At 31.9% G+C, this 20,596-nt stretch overlaps 2 protein-coding genes and 1 non-coding gene across 3 annotated transcripts; 2 read left to right on the top strand and 1 right to left on the bottom strand.

Moving 5' to 3' along the window:
- Positions 1-1,548: 1,548 nt before the first annotated feature.
- Positions 1,549-1,620, bottom strand: TRNAQ-CUG (transfer RNA glutamine (anticodon CUG)). Its single transcript has one exon. It is a non-coding gene; the product is annotated as a tRNA-Gln (tRNA).
- LOC133706383 (pentatricopeptide repeat-containing protein At1g03560, mitochondrial) lies at positions 1,562-4,393 on the top strand. Its single transcript, XM_062131910.1, has one exon. The coding sequence runs from the start codon at positions 1,729-1,731 to the stop codon at positions 3,706-3,708; it is 1,980 nt and encodes a 659-aa protein (XP_061987894.1). The 5' UTR covers positions 1,562-1,728; the 3' UTR covers positions 3,709-4,393.
- A 6,525-nt stretch (positions 4,394-10,918) lies between these two features.
- Positions 10,919-14,651, top strand: LOC133668233 (indole-3-acetic acid-amido synthetase GH3.10-like). Its single transcript, XM_062088004.1, has 4 exons — positions 10,919-11,430; positions 11,780-11,881; positions 12,161-12,981; positions 14,005-14,651. Exons 1-4 carry the CDS (start codon positions 11,108-11,110, stop codon positions 14,544-14,546), a joined length of 1,788 nt encoding a protein of 595 aa, XP_061943988.1. The 5' UTR covers positions 10,919-11,107; the 3' UTR covers positions 14,547-14,651.
- The last annotated feature ends 5,945 nt before the right edge of the window (positions 14,652-20,596 follow it).

The following is a 20,596-nucleotide window of genomic DNA, read 5'->3' as shown; positions in this document are numbered from 1 at the left end:
TTTTAATATTTATCACTTTAAAAAAGTATTATTCATTGTAATAGTCTTGTCTTTTTAAAAACATTTATATATTTTTTTAACTTATCCTTCAATATTTAATTTATTAAAAATTAAACTTTATCATTTATTATAATTTATCACAGTTTTAACAAATTAACCTAGTTGACTCAATTTTCTTATCTATTTTTTTAGTTAATTTTTTTTCCAATTTTATCTTTTAACATCTTTAATATTAGGTTGATTAAGAATCATACTTTGTCATTTATTTTGGTTTATTTTCTATAAGGTTATCATGATCTCATGACCCGAGTCATAGGTTGTGTAAGTAAACTCGGGTAAACTCAAATTGTTTTATTGTGTACTTTTTTATATTGATTTTTTTTTAAATTTTATCATTCAACAATGAGTTTATTAAGAAATGAACATCATAATTTGTTCCATTTATTTTCTTTAAGGTTATCCTAGTCTCATAACTTAAGTTGTGAGTGTGGTAGGTCAGCTTAGGTTGACTCATGTTATTTTTTTAATTTACTTTCTATTAGGTTATCTTAGTCTCATGACCTGGATCATGAGTTTGATGAGTTAATCCAAGTTATTTTTTTGTTTTTTTTAAATTTTTTTCAATTTCATTCTTCAATTTAGAATTAAACTTTATAATTTATTTTGATTTACTCTCTAAGAAGTTATCCTAATCTTATGACTCGGGTTAACTTTGATTGTTTTTTTTCCTTTTTAATTATCCTTTTTAATTTCATCATTTTATGTGAGGTTGATTGAAAATTATGCTTTATAATTTGTTTTGATTTGATTTTTATAGGGTTATCATAGTCTCATGACCCCGAGTCACGGATTTAAAATGTTAACTCGGGAAAATCCAATATGTTGCCATCTTAATATTTAAAAATAGATGTCATCTTGAATCTTTATGAGTTAAATCATGTTTTTACTAGTTATTCAAATTATCTTTGAGTTTGTCGAGTTGATCAAATTATATTAAGTCAGCTCTCATATTGTTTATTTATTTTTTATTAAAAAAACATTAACTATACCTAAATAAATTTTTTTATATTAAAAAAAAATTAATTTCACCCTCTGGTCAGTGATCCAGTTCCATCCATGTATTTTTTACGTAGCAATGGAAATTGAGATGTCCTTAATCGTAGGTTACATCGATCACTTTCTTCTCTCGCGTAGCTTCATAATAATCTTTAGATTTTCATACTCATCTCTATTGAAGATCTATTAATTTTTTTAGATTAGGATATGAAAAACAAAATAAGTGTAAAAAAGAATTAAAATATTCCATGTTCATTAAAATAAATATAAAGACTAGACTTCACTAGAAAAAAATAGAGAAAAAAGAGATCGATTGTCTAAGTTTTTTCTACAGCAGACTGATCTCCAAAGAATCGAGTTCATAAACTAAATTTCAACAATATTTCATAATACAAATAATAAAATAAAAAATATAAATCTAAACAACAAAAATCAGGTATATGTGCCTCCACCATCAAAGAAATCTGTGAAAAAAATAGTTAGAAAAAATAGAGGTCCCACCGAGATTTGAACTCGGGTTACTGGATTCAGAGTCCAATGTCCTCACCACTAGACCATGGGACCTATGGTGATGAGTTCTCCCTCAAAATATAGTTTCCAAATGTTGTTCTGTCTTCAAAACCTCTGCCATTTCTGTCACTCAGTGTGTCACTCAAACTCCCAAAAACCCTCATGAGAAGAATAACCCTTTTGAGACCTCCTCCTTCCCTTCTCCCCGCAACAACCCTTCACTCTCTTACAACTCTCCTACCCTATAACAATGGCGGGTCTTCATCAAAACATCCAAAAAAGGGACCTACGCTGACTTTCACTTCAAATTCTAGGTGGGTATTCACAGACAGCAACTATCTCCCTCCACCTGAATGGATAGAGCCCTTTAATGACCTCTCTGATATCGCCTCAAAAACCCCTCAAGACCTTAAACCCTCTCCTTGGGTTCACCAAATTATGAGTCTTTTGTTAGATGGCTCGGTGGACATGGAATCAAGATTGGATCTTTTTTGCAACAAGTTCTTGATCAAGTTATCGCCAAATTTTGTGTCTTTTGTTTTGAAATCTATGGAACTTCAAAAAAGACCTGATCTTGCTTTAAAGTTCTTTACTTGGGCCGGTAAGCAAAAGAAATATACTCATAATCTTCAATGTTATGTTTCTTTGATTGATGTCTTAGCTATAAATGGTGATTTAGATAATGTAAAGTCAGTTTTTTGTAAGTTTAGAGGAATGGGGTTTTTGATGAATGTTTCTGCTGCGAATTCTTTGATTAAGAGCTTCGGTAGTTTAGGGATGGTAGAGGAGTTGTTGTGGGTGTGGCGTGGAATGAAGGAAAATGGGGTTGAACCAAGTTTATTTACCTATAATTTTTTGCTTAATGTTTTGGTTAATTCAGTGTTTATTGAATCCGCTGAGCGTGTTCTTGAGGTCATGGAGAACGGAAAAATTGGACCTGATGTTGTTACCTATAATACTATGATTAAAGGCTATTGTCAGGTCGGGAAGACCCAAAAAGCATTTGAGAAGTTTAGAGATATGGAGTTGAGAAATGTGGCACCAGATAAGATTACGTATATGACTTTGATTCAGGCGTGTTATGCGGAGGGGGATTTTGATTTGTGTTTAAGTTTATATCATGAAATGGATGAGAATGGATTGGAAATTCCGCCTCATGCTTATAGTCTAGTTATTGGGGGGCTTTGTAAGGAGGGGAAATGTGTGGAAGGATATGCTGTTTTCGAGAAGATGATTCAGAAAGGATGTAAAGTGAACGTGGCAATATATACAGCCTTGATTGACTCAAATGCAAAATGCGGTAACATGGGAGAGGCAATGTTGCTTTTTGAAAGGATGAAAAAGGAAGGACTTGAACCAGATGTGGTTACTTATGGGGTCGTTGTTAATTGTATGTGTAAGAGTGGGAGGTTGGATGAGGCTATGGAGTATTTGGAGTTTTGTAGAGTTAATGGAGTGGCAGTTAATGCCATGCTATATTCTAGTCTTATTGATGGCCTTGGCAAGGCTGGGAGGGTGCACGAAGCTGAGAAACTTTTTGAAGAGATGGTCAAGAAAGGATGCCCACCAGATTCATATTGCTATAATGCTCTTATTGATGCCCTTGCCAAATGTGGTAAGATCGATGAAGCATTAGCATTCTTTAAGAGAATGGAGGATGAAGGGTGCGATCAGACTGTATATACATACACCATAATGATAAATGGATTGTTCAGAGAGCATAAAAATGAAGAGGCATTGAAGATGTGGGATATGATGATAGATAAGGGTATCACGCCAACTGCAGCTGCTTTTAGGGCTCTATCTATTGGTCTCTGTTTATCAGGCAAGGTAGCCAGAGCTTGTAAACTTTTGGATGAACTAGCACCAATGGGTGTCATTCCCGAGACAGCTTTCGAGGATATGCTCAATGTGTTGTGCAAAGCAGGCCGTATAAAAGAGGCCTGTAAGTTGGCTGATGGCTTTGTTGACAGGGGCCGGGAAATTCCAGGGAGAGTTCGCACTGTTTTAATCAATGCTTTGAGGAAAGCTGGCAATGCAGATTTGGCTTTGAAGTTGATGCATAGCAAGATTGGGATTGGGTATGATAGAATGGGTAGTGTGAAGAGGCGAGTGAAATTTCGGATTCTTGTTGAAAGTTAATTCGTCTGCCTTATTTTTGCTTCTATGCCTCCGGGCAGTTTGCTTTTGACCATTAATTGGAGGATAGCGTGCCTGCAATGACTCTGCAGTTCATTCCTGTACATAATGCTATTCACTTTATGAAGAAGCTTTGGCACCAGATCTTCTGTCCAAGTGACATCTTTTGGATAGCATGTTCAAGATGCAAATGAACAGCTCTCATTCTTTGGAGTGGAAGGATTGATGCCCAGCCAAAAAGAAACAAGGGAAATTTTACACTGCCGTCCTTAAAACTCAGCCCTACAATTGTCTTCTTTGCATCTAAGCGATCCTTACTCTGAACTGACAATAATTCAAAGACCAATAACCCTCCTTATGTCAAGTTACCATTCAGTTTAATTTTGGTCCCTTGGATGTTTCATGCCCTCCTCACTTCTGCTGGTACTATAACTCACCATGCCTTGCTGGCACTCTTTAAAGCCATGGCCTTCTTCTCTATGTTCTTCAACTGTCAAGCTTTATGTAATGTCATTAACACACTTCCATCTACAACACAGTATCCCAGTGTGATTCCTTGATATCTCTTCCAAGTAGCGGAGAAATCTTTTATTTTCTTTTCCTTTTTTATTTTTTTGCTGTTCCTAAGTTTTCTCAATTTGGATATTTTTAGGCGGTTAAATCCAATAAAATAAATGGATTTCATTTATTTTAATTTGAAAAAAAATCAAAATAGTTTTGGAATCAATTTAACACTAAGCTGGCTGAAATATAATTGAGCTGGAACGTGAATCCTTTCTCCTTAAAACTTGACAGATAAATGTGAATTTTATGTGCAAAACAGATTCCTCATTACAGAAACATGCCCAGTGTAGCATTGGGTCAAGCTCAAACTTCATAGTGATAGGAGCGTTTCTCTCTATCAAAGACAGATCCATACAGAGGTATGTCTTCTTGTTTTTTGCTTGGGTATCCATGTAAAATTCTGACATTAGATACACGACATTGTTCGCCCATTTTGGCTCCATGTTACATCCCAAAATATAATGACTGTTTGTCCTTGAGCTTAATGCTCCATGCTCTAAGCTTCAGTACCATTAGTTGTTGTTATTCCCCTTTGTTTGTCAGCTTATGAGTCTTTTCACCGATACGCATTATCTCACTGCATTCTTGGCCATAATAATCAAGTGTCTGAAATTTTGCTATATTTTTTGACCTTGTGGCTGTGCTGCAGATATTTTTGCTATGACCCAGCATGTTAGTGGCAAAAGCCACGAGCTCAAAACAATTGGCCTTGGGGACCATATCCAAGTGGATTTCATTATAGTTCCGCTGAGCAACGTTTTAAAAGAGTTAATGTTGGAATCTAGACAATATTGTTATTCTTTTCATGTTAGCAAGTGTTGGTTTTTTAGCCTGATTCATTCCAATGATTGATAACAATACTGCAACTGCGCCAGCCATTCAAATGCACTTAAGTAATAGCTTGATACCATGCATATAAAGCTAATGTACACAAGCATCAGTAAAGATCCTGGTGTGCTTTTCTTGCTGATACCTAGACTCGCTATTCACACTTAGGGCTTTCTGGCAACTAGTTTGCAAGTCTCAATATGATTGAATAGAAACTATTATGGGGGCTTCTTTTCTGTGATCTTGCTTTCATGATAATCCATTCCCTTGCACTGGGGCGGGGGGCGGGAAATTTGAGATTCTGGCAACATTTATTCATAGTTGCTGAAAGATTGATGACTGATCGAGTAGCTTTGCCAGCCCCTTTAACACCAAGATTAGTTATTTACTTTGAAGTGGTCCCCTTCAACAAGTACTCGATATTTACTTTGAAGTGGTCCCCTTCAACAAGTACTCGATATGCTTTGAGCAAGGTTAAAAATTTTGTTTTGTCTGAAATGTCAAGTATTATCTTGGTTCAATTAAAAAAAATGAAATAAATGAGAACAAATTTTATGTTGCTTTCAATTCTGATGTAGTCATATCAGGTCAATTCTTATATTTTTACTTGTGTTTGAAATTATATATATATATATATATATATATATATATATATATATATATATATATATATATATATATATATATATATGAACAAAATAGCTTTGAAAGGGCACGTTAAAATGCTCCGTTCCAATTCCAATTAAAAAGAACAAAACGTGACAACATTGGATTTGAGTAGTCCCCTGGTGTCTGTGTTACTGTCTATCAAAGTGCCATTTTCATCGGTTCATTCTCTTTCAATGGCAATGGCTGGTCTACATTTGGTGAAGGTGTGGGGACTGTACGTTTATTTCTCAGCTCAAGAAACCTTCTTTGTCTGGAATGTGAAAGTTAGTGGCTGCTTTAGAGCGATGGTCGGCAATCCTAAGGGTCGTTAACGCGGAGAAAAAAAATAAATAAGGCAAGGGTTTGATGAGCAAGTGAGAATTCCCGCAAAGTCCTAGAAAGTTTTTTAGGAAAATAATTCAGCTTAATAAATTGTGTTGTTGAAAATAGTGTTATCCAGTAATAAATTGATTGATCATAACAATGCAATCTTTTTTCTTTTTTTAAAAAAATATGCAAATTCCTCTATTGAGAACAACAAATTTTGAGGTTGCTCCGTTATCCAAAATAGAAATTTGTGAAGGTTAGCAAACTTCAAGGATGTTCAAATTCTGGGCAGTCATTTATCCAAATCTTGAACTTTTACTACATTTGTTTGTCCAAATCTTGGACTTTTACTTAAAAAAAGAAGATAAATTTGAAAATAAAATAAAAAAATAAGATAAGTAAGTTGCAAACCAAAGAGTTGGCCCAACGCTATTTTTTAAAAATAAAAATTCTAAATTGCTAGATAATAATCCATGAAAAAAACTACACAACTCTTTTACCAATGGAATTTGAGTCTGGATGACCTAACATGAATCCCAGTATTTTACCGGCCGGTGAGTTTTGAGAGCAGTCCGTTGCAAGTGGGATCGCATAAAAACCCACATGGGGCTATGTGTGGGGCCCTACCAGGGTTGGTTTTGGATCTCTCGGAAAGAAAATGTTTTCGTTTTTTGTCTTGCTCAGTGCAAAAAATGCTTCCCGACCTTGGTGATGAAATAGCAGAAACTTCCCCGAAGGCGCTTCAAATCCCAAGTTATCTTCTCCCGACGTGCAAAAACTAGCTGTGAAAAACCCTTAGCATTGAAAAAAAAATAAAAAATCCCTTTTGTTACCAAATTTAATTTGTCTGTATATGTTCATTCATAATTGAATTTATGTTCGTTATGAACTTCACCTGTATGATTACAGTATCTGTTAAGAGTGATCAGTGGCCGCATAATAATATCTTTTGCTAGTTAAAGTGGTTCTTAATTAGCAATATCCAGGAATTAATTTCCAGTTGAATGACTCAAATAAAGATCTTAAAAAAAAGTTGAATTTTGGACACTACATGAAAATCAACGGTGAGTGAATTTTGTGGGGGCAGAGATTGTAACTTAGCTTTACTGTTACACCAGCTTGTGGCCACTTCATTATCCGTCGTTTCTTGCTCGATTAACTTCATAGCAAGAATATTTCGTTTTCATAACCTAAATAGATAGACAGAGATCATCAAAAAAGAAAATATTTTGATGGCAAGAATTGCAAAAAGAATCATTATTTTTACAAATAAACAAAATCTTGATGATTAATTTTGTATATTGCCTTAGGAGCTGTATTTGGTAACGCATTTAAAACCATAATTTGATTTATTTTTTTTAAAATTATTTATTTATATTTTTATCAACTGTGCTAACACACTCGCAAACATTCCTTGAATAACCTACAGTCTCTTCATTTTGAGAAAGATAATTCATTGGCTTTACTGAAACATGATCTGGATGAGGATTCTTGAAGTGCATTGGTCAGCATTACGTACAGTATGCCTTGGTGACGAAGAAAATACAAAAATGTTGACAGCCATTAAAGATTGGGGGACCTTGAGCTATTATATACTACAAAATATGGTGGTGACTGAAGAAAGTGACACTACAAATATGATCAAAACTACGTTAATAGGGGTCTGTATTTTGAGGCCACAGAAAATGAACTGCAATTAATGGTCCAACCCTTCAGGCCAGGTGAAAATGCCAGCCGATTTACATGGGCCAATCTATTCCAATATGCTGGTCATTTTTCAACCACGCTAGTACGTGAGATGGTAAATTTTCAATCTTCTTAATCTTCTTTGTTTTTCTTTTTCCTGTTTTTGAAAATAAATTTTCAACTTTCTTTGTAATCTCTTAAGCCAGTTTAATTAGTATTGCAGTTAAATGAAGTTGGAAGTATTGTTGAAAATACAAAAACTATTTGGGTTGATTTACCAAGATAGAAAAAAATAAATATATAAAAGATAAAAATATAGTTGGTTAAAGAAATAAAAATAAAAACATAAAATAAATATATTTTTGAAATAATTTTAGAGTTAATTTTATACTTTTAAGATATAAATACAAGAAGAAATGTTTATTTTATCTCAACTCTCCATGTCTCTTCCGTCTAAGATAGTACTAACCAAACATTAGTGTTTTTTCAATCCAATTTTATTATTAAACATGCAATTACAAGAATAGTTATTAAAATTGGCATGACATAATGGTTCGACTCGGTACGTAACCTTTCAATCTAGAGCCTAGTTTAGGTTGGGTTTCATTTGAAATTAGTTTGGAGATTGATCTAATCAAACCTGAATTAATCTGATCAATTCTAGCCCGAGATGAGTTTTATTTTACTTTAAACTAGTTTGGAGATTGATATAGTCAAACTTGGCTGACCCGGTTGACTTGACCGAGTCAACTTCAAGTTATTATTTAAAAAAATATTTAAAATCATGTCATTTTAGTTTTTTTTTAAGTAACATCGTTTAATTTAAAAAAAAATAACATCTTTTTGGGTTGATTTGGCAAACCTAGAATTGAACCTTGAATCAGATCTTATAACTATGCTTACAAGTAAAAATTAAAAAAAAAACTAAGAAATAACCTTTTTTTTTTAAGGTTACTAAATATTTTTGAATAAACTTTGAACTTTAGTAGGAGACTGGAGCAAAAAGTCACTAATACAAAAGTTTAGTGTGTATTCGGTATTGTAGTGTATTATATTTTCTAAAAGTGTTTTTCAATTTAAAATGTATTAAAATAATTTATTTTTTAGATTTTTTTATTTTTAATATCAACACATAAAACTCATCAAAAAACACATAAGAAATATAAATTAATTTGATATTTTTTTTAGTGAAATATACTTTTAAAACACACCCAAAATAAAAACTACTACAATATTCACAGACACTATTTTAATGGTCAAGAAGAATCATTAATTTTTTTTTTTAACAAGTATAGATATATATATGTTTCTACAAGTATGGTAACGTAATCGGCAATGCCAATGGTTATTGCGATTCAATAAATATATGAGATGTATATGGAATGTTTCAATTAGTTAAATTGGCAAAGTACTTGTGCTTTCCATAACGACAAGGTCCATAAAGCAAATGTTTTTTTTTAAAAATTATTATTAGGGTTTGTTCATCCCTCATTTTAACCTAATATATGATTACATATTCATACAATTTGGTAGCTTACACTCAGGCTCTAGTGTAGAGGGAGAGAGACTTTGATCTTTGCATGAGAACTTACAAGGTACGCAGCCAATCACTTATCTATATTTCTTCATTAAAATGTTCTTCACATCCTTCGAATCAAGGTAGCCCACCCTCAAGTACAAGACCTACTCCTCTTGCCTTTTGAGTCAACTGACTGAAGTTTACTAGATCTTAACAACGTCTTTATTGGCCATCTAGCTTATAGCTTAGGATCGTAGGCCAATATCTATAAAAGGATCTAAAAAAGTCAAGCCAGTTATTGTGGAAAAGGTCAAAGTTTTGTTGTTGATTAAGGAGTTATGCACAGCGTGTGTATATATATTAGAAGGGATACGAGGTTTCAAATTTTGGATAGACGAGGAATAGTAAACCCATATTTAACTTATCTTTACATTCTATAATTGATAGAATAAAAAATGATAAATTCTTTTTTTTTTATGACCAAAAAACAAAAAAAAATCAAAGAATTTTATTTCTATAAAGTTGAATAAAATAAAAAATTCGATTGATTAATTATGCTATGTTTAGTGTGTGACTTGTTGGTTTTTCAACTGTCAAAATAAAAAAAAATAGATCAATGCATATTATAAACTAATAAGTATAAATATAAAATTTATTATCAATTCATCCCTTCATATTATCTAGATTTGGATAAAAAAAACCAGTCAAAATCTAGATAGAATCTGTTAATTATTTTATTGTAGCAATTGAATTTTTATTTTGCATAAATAAACTTAAAACCAATAGATTATGAATTATAAAGCAAAATAAAAAATTATACAAATAAATGGAAGGATGAGAGAAAGGGCGAATATATATATATATATATATATATATATATATATATATATATATATATATATTCATAATTAAGTTTGGATGTTAGCAAATTAAGTTAATTTTCAGTGATTTATACCGCTTACTAACTTAAAATAGGAGTAAAATCAAATTTAATCAAGGAGATAATTAACTTTCTCATGTTTCTCACATAATTGTTTTTTATTCAGTGATAAAAAATATTTTTGAATGAAATAGTAAATTTAGTTGATAATTTTTTTTAAAATGTTCTTAAATATACACCCCCAATATTAACTAGATACGTTTAAAAATGTTTAATAAATTTAATTGAATATTAGCATCATAATCTAAATAATCAAAAAAGTATATATATAAATCCTTTATCAGCAAACCAATTGTCTTAGAATTTCTCGAATTCCTCACTCTTATGCCCTCGCCACCCAGGAACGGCTGGAATTCTTGCAAATATAACCATATGTTTAAACATCCGGTCATCCACCAATCATAGTATCTTTGGTTGTTCCCAAGACACAAGAGAAAGAACCCACGAGTCGTTGGCACCAAAAATTGCTTGATGCCTAGCTGTCTAAGCAGAAATGTATAATGGAATGGTTTTTTGGGTCCTGACTGCTTGTCACATTCTTCTCCATACATCACTCAATTTGAATGAAGAATCTTTCTCTCTCTCTCGTCTAAGGAGCTTGATAACATGGCCTTGTCTTGTGGTCTATAACCTATCGTACAATTCCAAGATGGAGCTTCAAGCAATTTAGATAGGAGCTTTTGTTGAGCTTTTTAACAAGGCGACAAACCTCAAGATAAAATTACCGTAGCTAATTAAGAGAGCAATATTTCAATGTATGCGGGCTCTCCTATACTTGTTGATGTATCGATTGTACACAAAGTGCCCCCCAACTCCTAGCTTCATTTATATTGGTTCCATTACTTGTTTATTCTTGTTTTGTACCTAGCTTGCTCAGCTCCATCAACTTCATGGAAACGAAAAACACCAATGGGTCAAGAAGCTACGAGCATGACAGTATCGGTTGGTTTGAGGACATATCCGAGAAGGCCGGCCAAGTCCAGACCGAGACTCTTCGCCGAATTCTTGAGCTCAACTGGGGTGTGGAGTATCTCAAGAAATGGTTAGGGGATATTGATGTCCGAGATATGGATGCAAGTGCATTGGAGTCTCTTTACACTTCTTTGGTGCCTCTTGCTTCCCATGCAGATTTAGAGCCTTTCATTAACAGAATTGCAGATGGGGATACTGCTCCTTTACTCACTCAACAGCCCATAACACTTCTATCCTTAAGGTATGCACTTCCTTTTACCTCCTTTTTTTTTACCAGTTCTCCGATGCTTGGACAACATTACTATAGCATAAGCTTATCGATCTTTTCAGATATGATGTGGAAAATGGAATCAGAATATATACAGGATTATCATGGGTAATGGGCTCTATTAGGCTCTTCTTCATTTCATGAGATACCTTACGGTTGTCTTTTAGGATTGGCTAATGGGTACAAAAGCTCAGCTTTTTTACATTGATTTGAAAGGATTCCATTAGCCATTATTTCCACCATTTGTGTCAGAATATTTTCAGATTTATTTTCCACTTTCTTGGATGATTCTGATTTTGTTCACGGTCACATTTTTATCAAGCTCTGGAACCACAGAAGGAAGGCAGAAGTACGTTCCTTTCACTGACCATAGTGCCCGAACCACTCTTCAGATTTTCAGCTTGGCAGCAGCCTACAGATCAAGGTTCATCCAATCTCTCTCCCTCTTGCACAAACACAACCCAAATCTTTATGGTCTTTAAGAAGATCATCTCTGGAATCAAATGTCACTCATACTTGGAATATTAGATAGACAATTAACTTAAGAAAAGATGGATAAGTACACTTTATACGTTGTGTGGCCCAACTGTCGGACATGAGAAAAAAATATAGTAGACTATATACTCTTAACTTAATTATAACAGAACTGTTCAAGATATTTATTTTTCTTATACCCTCTCATTGTTCTATGTGATGGACGTAGGGTTTATCCAATAAGGGAAGGAGGAAGGATCCTTGAGTTCATATACAGCAGTAAACAATTCAAAACAAAAGGAGGGTTAACAGTAGGAACAGCTACAACCCATTATTATGCAAGTGAGGAGTTCAAGATCAAGCAAGAAAAAACAAAGTGCTTCACTTGTAGTCCACCAGAAGTCATTTCTGGTGGAGACTACAAGCAATCTACTTATTGTCATCTTCTCCTTGGCCTCTACTTCGGTGATCAAGTAGAGTTTATAACATCTACCTTTGCTTACAGCATAGTTCAAGCCTTTAGAGCATTTGAAGATGTTTGGAGAGAAATATGCGATGACATTAAACAAGGTACTCTAAGTGAAAGAGTCACCTTGCCAAAGATGAGAAAAGCTGTGCTTGCTATCATCTCTCCAAATCCAAGCTTAGCTTCAAGAATAGAAGAAAGCTGCAAGGAGTTGGAAACTCTAAACTGGCTTGGTTTGATTACTAAACTCTGGCCAAATGCCAAGTATGTTTACTCCATAATGACAGGCTCCATGCAACCTTACTTTAAAAAACTAAGGCATTATGCTGGGGGCTTGGCATTAGTGAGTGCTGATTATGGATCAACAGAGAGTTGGATCGGAGCTAATGTGGATCCTTATTTGCCTCCTGAAGATGTTACTTTTGCAGTAATACCCACTTTTTCATACTTTGAGTTCATGCCACTTTTTAGAGAGAATCAAGATTGTAGCTCAGCCATTGATGACTTCATTGAAGATGAGCCAGTACCACTCTCAAAAGTTAAGGTTGGGCAGGAGTATGAGATTGTCCTCACTACTTTTACTGGTAAGTTTTAATCTTTTTATCCTATATTTCTTACTATATTTTCCATTTTGATCATATCATCAAGTTTTTCCAGTAAATTAAATGTCCATTTCCTGTGTCGGTTGATATTTTCATCATATATTGGACATGGTGATCAGGCTAGCAGCTAAAATCATTGAGTTTCTTTTATGGGAATGGACTTATTGTGTCCTGCACATTTAATGTCCTGGAAAATCATTAGTGCATTCATGATATGCGTGTCAGCCATTGAGAATTAAGCCTCCGTTTGTTATTGTGTTTTAAATGGGAACGGTTAAAATTTATTTATTTTTATTTAAAATTAATTTTTTATAATTTTAAATCTGATGTAAAACTTAATTTAAAAAAAATATAAAAAAATATTATTTTAATATATTATTAAATTAAAAACACTTTAAAAACACAACCTAGCTTCATGCCACTTAAAACACCCGCAGCCCTTCTCTACCATTGATGTGACATGTCGACAATTCACAGAAAAAACGTGAATCTATTTTCCCTTCACATGATTGAAGATAAAACTCGTACAATTTAGGAAGTCGGTTCCAAAAACTTGAAGCTAGGTTTCCATGGTCACAAGACTGTCCACAAGCCATGGTTTTAGAATACTATACTTCAGTTTCTTGTGGTGTAAACATTCCATTGGTTCAAAAAATTTCTAATAAATTCAGCCTGGTGCTCATGGTTTATTTGATTATCAAGATCGTTGATCTTTTTTTTTTTTCAATTAGATAATCACTTTAGAGGGCATTGAGTTTCCAATTATCTTGTATCGGGAATTTGTAATGAGTAATTGATGGAAATTCTTTAAAAACTCATGCAGTATAAGTTTGATTTGAATTCTTTGAAATCAGAACCAAAAAAGAACGAAACCAAAAATGAGAAAGCAAGGGAATTAGAGGATTAAACTTGGGTTCAAATCTTATTTCACGAGGGGATATTTTTTTTTATTAAGATATATATCAAGTCACCTAATTATTATTATTATTTTTTAAATTTGTTCAGGGCTTTATAGATGCAGGCTAGGGGATGTGGTGGAAGTGGCTGGCTTTCACAAAGGGACACCGAAATTGAACTTCATATGCAGGAGAAAGCTAATTTTAACCATAAACATTGACAAGAACACTGAAAAAGATTTACAATTAGTGGTGGAGAAAGGGTGTCAGGTACTCATGAGCAAGGGGAGAGCAGAGCTAGTGGATTTTACTAGCCATGCCGAGATAGAAAAGCAACCAGGTCACTACATAATTTACTGGGAAATCAAAGGAGAGGTCGAGGAAGGGATTCTTGGCGAGTGTTGCAAGGAAATGGATGCATCGTTCAGCGATCATGGCTATGTGGTATCAAGAAGAACCAACTCCATTGGACCTCTCGAGCTTTGCGTTGTCAAGATAGGGACTTTCAAGAAGATCTTGGACTATTTCATAGGCAATGGGTCAGCATTGAGCCAGTTCAAGACTCCTAGGTGCACTAGCAACCAAGGAATATTGAAAATTCTCAATGGTAGCACCATTAAGAGGTTCTTCAGCACTGCATATGGTAAGTGATATAATCCAATAATTTTTGTTTGTTGTCATAGTCCTCAATTAATAATTTGTAACCTGGATTTAATCATTTTATTTTAGAAGATTAAATTTTTGAATAACGTTAAATGAATATTTTTATATTATTTTTTAACAAACTTGATTCAATTTTCGAAAGAGAAATCATCATGGAGATGACAATTACTCCATCATCCTTTTTAGCTACTTATCCTTAGTTGATTCAATTTTAGAAAGAGAAATCATAGTGGAGGTGAAAAGTCTTTTTGTCACTAGCTTTTATATAAAATTTGGATTATAATATAAAAAAAACCCTCCTCCTGTATTTCCTAAAAAAACTACATTCAAATAATATTTAATATATTTTACAATAATAATAAATCTTAATCATTTTCTCTAGTGATTTATCCTTCAAATGTATCTTACCAACACACCCAAGAAAAGGAATATTCTAATTCAAACCCTTAATTATTACTATTATATATAACAATGTACCTTAATTTTTTTTTCTTATAAACAAATGTATTATAAGACTAATTAAGGACCATGATCTCATAACGATAACGATAGAGAAGTCAATTTAAGGTGGTGTCCCAAGCCTTATAATGTTTGCAAAAACAAACCTTGTAAGAATTTTGGTTTAATTTCAATTTAGCTTAATATTTAGAGCGAATCCATTTTCACCTTGAGATTTCAATTATATATGTAAATGTTCTCCTTCAAGTTACTCAAAGTAAGAGAGAAAAATGTTTTTCTAATCTCTAAACTGTTGAAATTTGACCAGAAACCCTTTTAAAATAATTTGTTGAGATTAAATCCTCTACTTCAATAAAAAGAATTCAAATAATATCACATATAAATATTGTATATGTTTAAAATTATAATATATAAAATTACAATTTATCCTTTTTAAATATGGTTTACATTGATGATAAAGAAAAAACATAAAATACTTTAAAAACAAGAAAAATATTAAACTATAAAGATCATAAAACATTAATGCCTAATTAAAACTTAAAAGCTTAACGCCTAAAATAAATAAAACATTAACTTTTTACTGGTAAAACGATATAAATATTATCAACTTATAAAGTAATAGTATATTTAATTAATGTTGACATTCAGAAGTGATTCAACAGTACTGGACTCATAAGAGAAAAACACAAAAGTAATTTATTTATTTATTTTTAAAAAGCCCCATGGTTAATTTTAAATTTCCCTTCGCATAAAATTTTTAGTTTTTTTTATATATGTTTAGCTATAATTAAATAATGTTCACGGCATGGTTTAGACCCTTTAATTGCAAGTAGAAGATTTTATCTCATCAAATCATTTGCAAGAAGTTCTAGTTAATCAAATCGTAAAAATTTTAAATTTTTTTTTAAAAAATGTTAGGATGATTCTTCGATCTGGAAAGTTTGGGAACATCGAAGAGAGAAAATGGATTCATCTCAAATCTAAAGGGGTAAATTGAAACAAAGCTAAAATCTTTTCCATTGCAATTTGCATGCCAATTCTCCATGCAACTACTTGTTGTACAGAAGAAGGGGCAGCAGTGAGTTGTATACCATGTGCATGTCCTTGTTATACCATGACAATTATAAGCCCACTTCTGTCTGTACGAGAAGATTGAATTTTCAACGTATAAAAGTGGGCATTCCTATTTATGAAATCCAGGGCCTACTCCACTCACTGAGTTTCATATATGTGTATATGTATATGTATATATATATATATATGTATATGTATATATATATATATATATTATACCATGACAATTATAAGCCCACTTCTGTCTGTACGAGAAGATTGAATTTTCAACGTATAAAAGTGGGCATTCCTATTTATGAAATCCAGGGCCTACTCCACTGACTGAGTTTCATATATGTGTATATGTATATGTATATATATATATATTATACCATGACAATTATAAGCCCACTTCTGTCTGTACGAGAAGATTGAATTTTCAACGTATAAAAGTGGGCATTCCTATTTATGAAATCCAGGGCCTACTCCACAGACAATCCCTTCATGGATTTCTTGTCCTCTGGACTCCTCTTAAAGGTCGGGAAAATGATAAGAAAGGACAAACACCAACTGCTACAACTTTTAAGGTTCAACAAACACCGAACATTAATCTTCTGCTGAGCTATAAAGGCGCTCAGTGGGGACAAGAAAATAGTTCATCAGAATGAATCACAAACAATTAACAATGACTCCCCGTATAATTAGGATATTTGCTTGTATTACAACGATGCTTAATATTGTGCTTACAATGAGAGTTACAATCAAAATAGAAAAAAAAAAATTATACACAGAGAAGGAAACAAATATCCTGAGGTTAAGGAAGCAAATATCCTAACTATACGGGGAGTCATTACTGAAAATATGCAGTTATATATATATATATATATATATATATATATATATATATATATATATATATATATATATATAGAGAGAGAGAGAGAGAGAGAGAGAGAGATGATGTGACTAGTTAAAATACCATTACATTGTAAAAAATAAATAATGTTGTTTTGATGTGGTTTTTTAAAAATAAAATAATATTGTTTTGATTTTCTTTTTAAATCTCACCTAATTTAAATCCCAAATCAAGTTTAATTAAAAGAAAAAGCTAAAAGACGTAGGAAAAATATTATACACATGCCTTGGTTTGTTGTGCATTATAACAATGTAAAATTAAAAAAAATCACATGTAAGAAAATTATAGTCTTTTCACTTTATTTATTTATCATTTTAAAATTGTTTACGGCATCTCGGTCTTTTCATTATTTTTTATACAATAATATTACATTATTGCCCTTAAAAGCATAAAACATTTAGCTATGGTCTAGGAATTTTTTTGATATTTTATATTTTTTGCTATAATGTAACGACTCTCTTGTCATTATAATCAAATTTTCAAAAACTTGACTATAAAAGCTTATTCATCATTTCATAATGGTATTTTCATAATATTTTTTTGATTCATAGGAGCAATGTGGTATTTTCATTAATATTAAAAAAATAAAAAAAAGCTAATAATATGCGTGTTGCATGAGCCAGCCGCTCCGCTGCCTTAAAGCAACGTGTACAGCTCACTCCGGTGGTTAAAATCGTTCTTTCATCGTGTCATTCGATTCTTCTCAACCTTCTCTTCCTCTTTGTACAACGCATCTAGTCAATGGACCTTCTATACGATACCAACAACCTTTTATTTTTTTTCTTCATTCCTTTTTCTTTCCTCCTAGAAATTCATGTCTAGCCCTCTGAACTTGCAGATTAGCCCTTCAAGTTATTGTTCTTTTGATTTAGCCATCTTTTTTATTTTTATTTGTTTTATTTTAATTGATTTCTCAATTTTTATTTTGTTTTTAATTTCATACTCGTTTAATTTTTTAATTTATCAGATTTGATCCCTATTCTTTTTATTTATGTTTTTTTAAATACTTTTTGAATTTTTTTTCTTTTTTCTTTTTTCAATTTCACTCTCCTTCATTTTTTCCTTCTTTCATATTTGATGTTCATTCTTTTTATTGCCGATTTTTCTTGCTTTGGTAAGTTTTTTAATTTGAGATTTGTTTGTCAATTTCATTTTTCAATATTAAATTGACTAAGAATTGAACTTCTTAATTAAATTTAAGGTTTGTAATTTCACATGTTGTGAATTTGAAATATTAATCCATATTTAGAAAATTCACCAGGATTAGATCAATTATAGTGGATTGAAACGATTAATTTAATGTTTTGTCCTACAAAAACTTTCACATCCATCTTCCTTTAATTATTGTGAATTACCCATTTTTTAATTGATCAAAGTTGCTACAATGGGTGTTTAAAAAACCCGAGTCATATGTAATATTTATATTATTTGACTCGACCCAATCCGTCAAAGTTGGTTAATGTGAATATTAAAAATAATAATGAGTTAGAAAACTAAATAAATGGATATTACAGGTCGAATACAGAAATTATTTTTAAAAAAATAAAGTTATTAAACATTGTTGAGTTAATAGATCAAGTCACGGGGTGACCGGGGTCATCCAATATACAACTGTCTCAATATTTTATAAAAAAAATTTTATCTTAGTGTTTTTTATAAGATAAATTATATTTTTATTAGTTATTTAAATTATTTTAAAAATATAAAATTAATTAATTTATATCGAATCAATTCTAATACGGTTTAATAAAAAACTTGAACGTTGAGCCCAGAAATTTCACGATTTATCAACTTACCTCTAATGACATTGCCGAAAATTTCTCCACACTCTTTGTTTTTTTCGTTTTTTTAAAAAATGAACATACCAATGTAGTTTCCATCGTACATTTGGACGGCAATGCACGGGCCATTGTACTAGTAACTATGAAGGCATGAAGAGATGGACATCAATTTGACATCGCTTTTTACCTCACCCTTCTTCTCATCCCCTTCCAATTACCCCGCATGGCAAAGCTTGGTTCCTTTTTTTTTTTTTAACCTTTTCTTTTTCTATAGCAACTTTAAATAATTGGTTTTGATGGTAAGAAAAAATTCAGTCAATTTAAACCTCTCATGTTTAAGTTCTATTAATCACTTGATAAGGTGGCATATATCTATAAACATGGTCGATTAATCCTTTTTTTTCAGTATTAATTTACGATTCTATGATATTTTTATTTTATGTTCAACACATGAGTGACTAGGGCATACTATTTAAGCTATTGTTTTGCGATTCAGAACCAATCATCTTTTCAAAAGATATTCAAACTTGTGGTTGGTTTCCTATAATTTATTACTATTTTTTTTAAGGCTTTGAGTTAATCGGTTCTTGTTCGGTATTGCATTCAAAGTAGAGTTAGATAAATTTTGAATTTTTTATTTTAAATTAATTTTTTTATATTTTAAAATTATTTTAATATATTGATAACACAAATAAATTTTTAAAACTAAAAAATTATTATTTTAATGTAATTCTGAGTAAAATATATTTTTTTAAAAAATTATTATTAGACTCTGAAAATCCCCTAAATCCCGTTCCTTCGTCGTCCAATGTGTCAAAGTCATGGTTTTAATTTTTTCTTAGCAAAAAAATGTTTTTTTATTCCTTTTTCTAAAAACTTGAAACAAGCCGCAGACGTCACCAAAGAATCCTTTAGTTTTTCTTCATTATTCAAGAAGTCCCACCTCTTCTCTTTTGAAATTTAAACATGATACCTTGTAATAAAAATCTCAACAATGTTCTTGCGAACCACAATTAAATTTAACTTGGTACTACCAAGTACTATATATTATGAAATGTCATTGTTGTCATGGTGTCGACTTTACAATGTTGTGGTTCATATTAATAGAACTATATATCACTTGAAAGCTTAGATAACAGCTTGAGAATCACTTTCTTGTACTACTGAGTCACTGACTGGGCAGATTTTTCTTTGATAGAAACATAGTTTCGAAACGTGTTCAAACAACTGCCACACCTCCCCATATAAAAGAACATTTTCATGACTCTCTCCATCATTACTTGTCCTTGACGATGAAAAACCGCACGTTTTGTATAAAAAAAATGGGGAAAGGGGATTTCCCACTTGTTTGAAAGATGCGTTTGTTCTTAGCCATTTCCATATATGTAATGAATTAAGGGTATTATTCAATATCAAATATGTGTTTTATTAATAGGTGAACATGTTTTTTTTTTTTTTAAATTAGGATGGATATATATATGTTTTTCATTCCATGATAACCCTGTAATAGGTCCAAATTTACAGAAATCGAAGAATTAAGCTAGAGCCCTCCCTCTCTTGTTGTTTCATCGTCAAGGACAAGTAATGATGGAGAGAGTCATGAAAATGTTCTTTTATATGGGGAGATGTGGCAGTTGTTTGAACACGTTTCGAAACTATGTTTCTATCAAAGAAAAATCTGCCCAGTCAGTGACTCAGGGAATGTTTGGTACTGCGTTTTTATCTGTGTTTCCTTAAAATTTGAAATTTTTTTTTTTGTTAAAATTGAGTACGGTTTATACTTTTTGGATCGTTTTGATGTGCTGATGTTAAAAATAATTTTTAAAAAA

This window comes from Populus nigra, chromosome 11 (genome assembly GCF_951802175.1).
Source record: "Populus nigra chromosome 11, ddPopNigr1.1, whole genome shotgun sequence".
NCBI lineage: Eukaryota > Viridiplantae > Streptophyta > Magnoliopsida > Malpighiales > Salicaceae > Populus > Populus nigra.
Note: the sequence above shows the minus strand (reverse complement) of the source record. Positions and strands in the feature narration are given on the sequence as shown.